The sequence below is a fragment of the Propithecus coquereli genome, unplaced genomic scaffold (genome assembly GCF_000956105.1).
Source record: "Propithecus coquereli isolate 6110/MARCELLA unplaced genomic scaffold, Pcoq_1.0 Scaffold163, whole genome shotgun sequence".
NCBI lineage: Eukaryota > Metazoa > Chordata > Mammalia > Primates > Indriidae > Propithecus > Propithecus coquereli.
Genome location: NW_012140858.1, coordinates 1,974,168 through 1,983,135, shown reverse-complemented (window position 1 = coordinate 1,983,135; position 8,968 = coordinate 1,974,168). Strand labels below are relative to the sequence as shown.

The 8,968-nt window shown below is 41.3% G+C and overlaps 1 protein-coding gene across 2 annotated transcripts in view; it reads left to right on the top strand.

Moving 5' to 3' along the window:
• SUSD1 (sushi domain containing 1) overlaps positions 1-8,968 on the top strand; it is a 117,065-nt gene that overhangs the window by 21,646 nt on the left and 86,451 nt on the right. For both annotated transcript variants that reach the window (XM_012641205.1, XM_012641207.1), the window contains exons 4-5: positions 3,303-3,455; positions 4,110-4,289. In XM_012641205.1, the coding sequence (XP_012496659.1) occupies positions 3,303-3,455; positions 4,110-4,289 (333 nt within the window). The remainder of the gene's footprint in view (positions 1-3,302; positions 3,456-4,109; positions 4,290-8,968) is intronic.

Here is an 8,968-nt window from a genome sequence, read left to right as displayed (position 1 = left end):
GGGGAGGGAGGAGAAGAAAATATTTTATGCCAGGGCCAAACAGGTGTCAGCCACACAAGAACCAATCTGCCTGGAACAAAATCTTGATCTAGGCTTTGCTTCTATGTATTCTACTTCTTGCAATTATTTAGTGATCTTCCTTTTTTTCTAAAAAAAAAAGAAAAAAGATTGAATGTAATATACATATTATAAAATTCATCCTTTTGAAGTGTACAATTCAGTGGCTTTTAGTATATTCACAAAGTTGTGCCACCATCACTACTATTTCATTTTAGAATATTTCCATCACCCCAAGTGAAGCCTCTTATCCATTGGCAGTCATTCCTGTGACTTTTCCTTTTTTTTGAGACAGGGTCTCACTTTGTCATCCAGGCTAGAGTGTCATGGCATGATCATAGCTCACTGCAGCCTTGAACTCCTGGCTTAAGTGATCCTCCTGCCTCAGCCTCCTGAGTAGCTGGGACTACAAGGACGTACCACCATGCTTGGCTAATTTTTAAAATTTTTATTTTTATTTTTTTGCAGAGACAGGATCTTGCTATGTTGCCCAGGCTGGTCTTGAACTCCTGGCCTCAAGTGATCCTCCACCTTGGCCTCCCAAAGTTTTGGGATTACGGGCATGAGCCACTGCACCCAATCTACTTTTCCTTCTGAGGTCTCCAGTTTCACTTTGTAAAAGCTGATGGACCACTTTTCTTGATGATACTGTTTATTTTTGAATGACAGTTGCCAGAGAAACATCACTGGACTTTAGCTGGGGCAGAGCTTAGCAAATTTTGGGTGTCAGCATTTAGTCAGGGTTTGCCTGAAACCACAGGATGCAGTACGCAGGTGTTTTTTGTCCTTTGCAGAGTTGAGGACAGGTAGGCCTCTCTGGATGGCACCAGTGATAGAGGAGGAATGAGTTGCAGGGGTTCTAGTGTGGGACAACACCAGCTGGTCCTGGAGAACTGACCAATGTTCTGGCCCCCAGATCTGCTCCCGAATGACTCCTGGGAATCACGGAAACTTTGCCATGAGTCACAGTCCAGGGGAAGAAGCTCTGTGACACTTCCCATGTGAGGGTGGTTTGATTTGGGTGGGCTGCGGGGGTGAGTGGAGAGAAATGAGACTGACGTGGGCGTGAGGCCGGGGCTGTCATCTCCCCACCAACATGGCTCCAGATGGGCACAGCCCCAGTAGGGTCTGCCAAAAAATGCAAAATGACTTTTCTGTGGCTTTCAATTCTCCAAGTCTTGGAAACCCATCCTGACTCTGATGGCAGTGGCAACCTTCTTTTTCATAAGTTCATTTCTTGCAGTCTCAGAGCCTGATGCTGTTTCTTCTGGAGAAATGTAACAGTATCTCATCCTTGTCTGAGAAGTAAGATAAAGGCAAACAAAAACAAAAACAAACCCAAACACAAAAAACAACCAACAACAACAACAAAAATCCAAACAAACCTTGAAGGAGTGCATGCTTTTTGCCATTCATCAATTCCTGGAACCTCCTGCCCAAAGCTTGTCTCCTCTAGGTCTGCCTGGATGTAAGTCCTTGCTCCTACCAAGGCTAGCTTTAGTCTGTTGGTTTCTCTTCCAGGTCAGGAGCCTCATTCCCCACGTGAGCCATTGCCCACAAGCTTCTCAGCTGCCCTGCTGTCGTGGGCTCTGAAGCAGCCTGCCATGGCCTCAGACACAAATGTCTAGTCCCACCACGATTCTGCGTGCTCCCCATGGGGTGTCGTGCCATAGCCTGTGGCTGTCCTGAGGTTTCTCCCGGTGCTTTCTCCAGATGGAGCTGTGCTCACCAATTCCCAGTCCTTTGTTTTAACTGGATTTGATTCTTAGAGAGTCATGTTTTACCACTCTGAGAGAAGGAAGCAAAGAAAGACAAATCCAGGGAAAACACACCGGGAGGGGTTGCTCCCTACTGCCCAGAGCAGTGCTCAACACCACTTAGGAGCTCCTTGACCACCTGTCTGTAGAGTCCCCTGACTCCCACTTAGGTCTCCAACTGTGGTCGGTGAAGGCGTCAGGCCCCTGCACTGCCCCAGCTCCTGGGAAGGAGAGAGGGGCCAAAGATTCTCAGTCAAAGGATGGTTAAACCAAAGCTCCATCCCCCCAAACGCCAGAGGCATTGACCAAGGTGCTCCTCTTTGAGAGGTGAGGGGGAAATACCTGAACCCTCCCTGCAGGTTGACATCTCCCACACGTTGCTCTTGACTCATGTTACTTGCTCAAGCCCCAGAATGTGTGACTCCTTCAGCAATTGAATAGAATTACTGGTTCCTCAGTAATAATCAGTGTGAGTGATGTTCATTGGTCCAAGAACAACAATAACAAAAAAAGATAGTGAATTTTTGTAAGATCACATTAAACAAAATCAGAAGAAATTTGAGATTATTTTCTTCTTTTGTTTGGGGGCTAAAATGTCCTTTCTTTTAAGAAATTATGGTATTAGTAGTTTTTCAGTTTTTTGGACTTTTTTTGTTTGTTCGTTTAGAGATGAGGTCTTGCTATGTTGCCCAGGTTGGCCTAGAAATACTGGGCTCAAGTGATCCTCCCACCTCAGCCTCCTGAGTAGCTGGGACTCTAGGCACATACCATTGTGCTCAGCTGATGGGATTGTTAAAGTTTTAAAATCAGTTATGGGGAAGGAAAACTGCTGTTAGAGAGGTTTCTTCTCCAGCCTCTGAATTATTTTGCAGTTTTTACCTCGTACCTGCTATCTCTGGCAATCTCCAGTCAAGTGGAGAAGTCTGCAAAGGGGCATGTCTTCTCCTTGAAGGCTGTTTTAAGCCCTTCTAATCTCGATAAATTTACCAAGACCCTTCTTAATTGAATTACCCCTTTGCTACCTGACTCACCATCCTGTGCTCATGAGCTGGAAAGCTGTCAGTTCCTGTCATTTTCACTCTTGTGTGAACTATTTTATATCTGGAGCTCTGCTTTAGATATTTTAGTATGGGATTAGTATCATATTTTAGTATGATATTTTATAGTAATTGTATATTTTTTAACATACTTTTTTGAGTTCATTTTGTTGGGAGTCAGGGAGCTGGTGATGGTTATTGGTTTTTGTAAATTCCCGGAACACACTGACAAGTATTAATTGAGCACTTGCTATGTTTTCAGTGCCTATAAGGTGGGGGATATAGGATAAGAACCTGGAAAGCATAAAATAAAATTCATCATAGATTGCAAAGAAATGCAACCATTTATAAGGGTAGATTGAGAATGTGAAAAAATGGCTGTTACAATATCCCACCCTTTTTTCTTTTTCTGTTTTTCTCTCCTTTTCTTGCATTTGGGATGGGTCTCAAGATATAGATGAGTGTGAGGTTTCTGACCTGTGCAGGCATGGAGGGCGGTGTGTGAACACTCATGGGAGCTTTGAATGTTACTGTCTGGATGGACACTTGCCAAGGAATGGGCCTGAACCCTTCCACCCGACCAGAGATGCCACGTCATGCACAGGTGGGTTTCTGCCAAAGAAGGCAGCATCTCCAGGTGAGATTCTGTTGATGGTGACTTTCTCCCACTCTGAGCCTGTGTTTGTAGGTCTGTGTTAGGGATGTGGGTAGAGATGATATGATCCTTTGCACGTTTGTACAACTGTGCAAATAAAGCAAATAACGTAATCAGGACAGAAGGGACCATGTTAAAAAAAAAAGCTAAAATTGTTAAACTTTAAAGATTTTTAGCAGTTAATAGATATTCTGATATTAACTACTATGTTAGATAGTAAACACTGCAGATCTGGTAAAGACCCAGCATCTCAAAAGTGACCCTGAGAATTATAAAGGTATATATATCTTAAGATATTTTTGCAATTCAAATTTTTTTACTTCATTCAACTAGGCTTCTCTTTAGTTAGTATGAATTAGTGAGAGTTGCTTGCTAAATTCAATCGGCTTTGTGCGTGGATAGCTGCTACTGTCTATAGAAGGCCAGAAGACTGAATAAGGACAATCATTGGAAAAGTACCCACAAGTCATGTGGAAATGAACCAGTGTACTTAAAATATGGTTTGGGGGTGTGTGTGAGAAATGGGGAAGAGGTGGAGAGAGTTTATGAATTTTGAAAATTTATATTCACATGGTAATGAATTTGACATTAATTTATTTTCAGAAATAGACTGTGGCAACCCTCCTGAGGTTCCAGATGGCTACATCGTAGGAAATTATACCTCTAGGCTGGGCGGCCAGGTTCGTTATGCTTGCAAAGAAGGATTTTTCAGTGTCCCAGAAGATACAGTGTCAAGCTGCACAGTCCTGGGCACATGGGAGTCCCCAAAATTATATTGCCGAGGTGAGTTTTCAAAAGTTCAGGTTCCCAGCTTATATCATCTTGATATTGTTTTCATATTTCTCTCTGAATTTTGCTTTGGGGTAGTGAATGAGTTAAATCTAATACATTCCTATTTGTTTCTAATATGTTTTTAGTTGATTCTCTGGGTATTTTCAGTATCTTATTATCTGCAAATAATGATAATTCCATGTTTTGTTTTTTCTATATTTTATAAAAGTTATGTGTTTCTGTTGGCTGGCATTTTTCAGAACAACTTAAATAGTAGCGTTAACTTTGAATATTATTTTTTTATTCCTAACTTTCATGGAAATGGTTTCGGTGTTTCATCATTCGTGATCTTGGCTTTTCGATGTTATGTATATCTAATTATGTACACGAATGTAGCACTATGTGCCAAGTACTCTTCTAAGTACTTTATACACAAACACAGACCATACATACAATGGTGGTCCTATAAGATTATAACAGAGCTGAAAAATTCCTATCTTCTAGTGAAGTCGTAGCTGTCGTGACGTTGTAGTGCAACGCATCACTCACACGTTTGTGGCGAAGCTGGTGTAAACAAACCTATTCCGCCGCTGGTCATATAAAAGTGTACAGCGATGTCCCAGGCCTTCACATTCACTCACCACTCACTCACTGACTCACTCAGAGCAACTTCCAGTTCTGCAAGCTCCATTCATAGTAAGACCCCCTATACAGCCATACCATTTTTTATTTTATATTGTATTTTTACTGTACTATTTATTTTTTTATTTGAGACAGAGTCTCGCTCTGTTGCCTGGGCTGGAGTGCCATGGCGTCAGCCTAGCTCACAGCAACCTCAGACTCCTGGGCTCAAGAGATCCTCCTGCCTCAGCCTCCCAAGTAGCTGGGACTACAGGTTGGCACCACCACACTCAGCTGATTTTTTCTATTTTTAGTATAGATGGGATCTCACTCTTGCTTAGGCTGGTCTCGAACTCCTGAGCTCAAGTGATCCTCCCACCTTGGCTTCCCAGAGTGCTAGGATTATAGGTGTAAGCCACAGTGCCCAGCACTTTTTCTGTGTTTAGATACACAAATACTTACTATTGTATTGAGTTTTCTACAGTATTCAGTGCAGTAATATGCTGTAGAGGTTTGTAGCCCAGGAGCAATAGGCTATACTATATAGCCTAGGTGTGTAGTAGGCTATAGCATTGAGATCTGTGTGAATATGTTCTATGATGTTCAGACAATAAAGAAATTGTCTAATGAGGAATTTCTCAGTACATATCCCCATTGTTAAGTGACACATGACTGTAATTTTTTTAAGGTCATACAACTTGTGGTAGAGCTGAAACTGGAACCCAGGAATTCTAGTTTCAGAAGTTGTATTTTCAATCACTGTATTATACTACTTCTGTTTTTATGATGATGTTGGCTTTTGGTTTGTTTTTCACTTTTGGCTTTCTATCTCCAAATATTACCTTTTACTGGTTTTTGGAGATATATATATAATCTTAAGGAAATAACCATCTATTCCCATTTTACTAGTTTTTTAAAATTAGAAATGAGTTATTTTTATGTACTTTAGGCAAGTATGAAAGTGATTATATATTTTTTCTTCTTTTGAAGAGTAATGTGTGGATGATATTTTTAGATTTCCTGACAGTGATCAGTACTAATTAATGGAATGAATTATTCTGGGTCTTTGGTGTTTTATTCTTTTAATTTGGATTATATTTGCTGAATTTTACTTAGCATTCTTGCACTGATGCTCATGAGTGAGATTGGTCTGTTTTCTTTTCCCGTGCCATCTTTGTTGGGTTTGGTATCAATGTTATTATGAATTTTTAAAAAAGAATTATGCAAGCATTTCCTTCTTTATTCTCTGGAATACTGTAAGTAGAATTTTTAAAGATTTGAGAGATTTCACCTGAAAAATCATCTGGATGTGGCACTATTGGAGAGATAGCCCTTGGACTATTTTCAAAAATTCTTCTTATACTTACTGGTATGTTTAAGTTTTCTTTCCCTTTTAGAATCAATTTTGGTAATTTATGTATTCCTAGAAAATTATCTATTTCATCCAGATTTTAAAATATATTTGTAGAGAGAAGTGTCAAGGATTCATACTTCTAATTTTCTGTAGTTATATTAAATTTTTGTTTGTAACTTTATAATAGTGAAATACTAGAAACAATCCCAAATGTCTATCAACAGGAGATTGGTTAAATAAATCATGGCACACCCATAAATGAAATACTATGTAGCCGATAAAAATTATGTTAGAAAAGAATACTACCAACATAGGTAAGTATTAACAATATATTTCTGAATTACAAACTCTCTGAATAACACAATCTCAAATTGAAAGTTCCTATGTACAGATAAGCTTGGCAAAAAGTATAGAAGGCTGTACATCAAAATGTTAATGGTAAAAATTTCCAGTGGGGGACATCCTGGATGATTTTTATCTTTTATATACTTTCTGTAGTGAAGGAACTTTTTTTTTAATGGAATGCTTCATGAATTTGCATGTCATCCTTGCTTATCTCTGTATCATTCCAATTTTAGTGTACGTGCTGTCAAAGCAAGCATGAAGGAATTTTTTTACATATTAGACAAAGTAACAAAGCTGTTTTCATTTTGGAAAAGAGAAAGAAACCAATTTTCATTGAATTTATTGCATAGCTAAGAAACCCCAGTGATGTGCTTAGCTAAATTAATCCTTTTAATGTTCTGATTTGCTATTCAGGCTCTAAACACATTTTGATAGTTAATTATCTTTGGGAGGGTTAAGAATTCTAAAGGTATGTTTTAGTTCTAAGATTATCTTTCAATGGATCAATTAAAATGCAGAACTTGGATTAAAATGTGCCATAATAGGCTGGACACAGTGGTTCCCTCCTGTAATCCCAGCACTTTGGGAGGCCAGGGCGGGAGGATCACTCGAGCCCAGGAGTTGGACCAGCCTGGGCAACATAGTGAGACCCCATCTCTACAAAAAGTAAAAAAAAAATTAGCTGGGCTTGGTGGTACATGCCTGTAGTCCCAGCTGGGGAGGCTGAGGCAGGAGGATGGCTTAAGCCCAGAAGTTTGAGGCTGTAGTGAGCTATGATTGCACCACTGCACTCTTGCCTGGGTGACGGAACAAGACCTTGTCTCCAAAAAAAAAGCTCCGTAATGCCTATCAAAGAACCCTCTAAAAATTTATATAGGAAACTCCATGTAAAACAATTTATATTACTTTGAAAATGAGCAGCTATCGGCATTATTGGACTGAGAATGTAGGAAGTTAATTTAGAGGAGAGTGCTTGCTACATTCTCCTGAAGAACTGCTATTTAAAAGATCTTCGCCTCTGTTTTCCTCCTCTAATAACTGCTCCCTCTGCCTGCTGACACCTTCCTCCCCCGCCTCCCCCGTGTCACCACAGGGAGGTGGCTGGTTTCTCACTGCTGTACCCGCTCCTCTCTGAGCACACACACCCCTTCCTATTTATCCTTCAGCCTTCTCTGGGACTCCAGAAGCTGGGCCACGTGCCAGCTGACATTGTATTTTTAGCTCAGAGTTATAAAGCCACAGGAATTGGGAATTCCACTAAAAACACTAGCAAACTGTGAACTCGGGTGCCGCTGACGAGCAGGGTGTTTGTGAAGGGGGCAGCTTTTGTGACCGATGATGGGCTTCCCCCATCAAGAAGGTCCAGTTGGAGGATCCTGTTGTCTGCCTTCTCCCAGGCGCTGTGTCCCCGGAGGCTCTGCTGCCTTGGCAGAGGTGCCTGTGACCCGGCTCCCCATCCGAGTGGGCCTCAGAGGAGAGGCTGGAAGTGAGGCCTGAAAGCTGCCAGTCGCAGGGGCCCCCGTGACCCCTCTTCCTGTTTAGGGTGGAATGTATTGAAATGCCCGTCATACCTTTCCATCAACTCACTGGAAAAGATAGAATCTCTAGGTTGCGTTTCCAATAAATTTGTTGTTATTAGATATTTAATTTTCAGAGAAGATGCAAGCTGACAGTGGCAGCTTGAAGAACTTAAATTTTTGAATTTCAACCAAGCCAGGAGCAAGATGAGGGAAGCACTTTATGTTATCATTAACAACAAATCCAGAATCCAGGCCTGATGCTCTCTATGGTAGAACCGTGACTGAGGATGTCTGGAGTCTGGGAGGAGAGAAGAGATGGGTGAGAGCTCAGGTATTATGTGAGAAGAATGGGGAAAAGACTAAGAGTTCACAGGAGAAAATGCACTGGTCACATGCAAGAGGTGGCACTTGTGCACAAAGGCATTTTCCTCCCTACTTAAGAGTCCAGTGAGGACTGGTTTCCAGCGTTGGCAGGCCGTCTGGATGCTTCTGGGAGCATCTATCTTGCAGACATGCTCCTCTGCTTTAGGGGCCTTCTTGTCCTTTAAGGCTGGGAATTTTCACCATCCGAGTGTCTGGCTGGCTCTGAATAATCCCTTTAAGATTCTACTTCTATGCTTACCTCCACATAGCAGCAAAAATAAACCTCTTAAAATATAAATTAAATTATCCTCTTTCCTTGCTTAAAACTTTGCCAAAAGGCCGGTGCGGTGGCTCATGCCTGTAATCCTAGCACTCTGGGAGGCTGAGGTGGGTGGATCCCTTAAGGTCAGGAGTTCGAGACCAGCCTGAACAAGAACAAGACCCCATCTCTACTAAAAAATAGAAAGAAATGATCTGGACAACTAAAA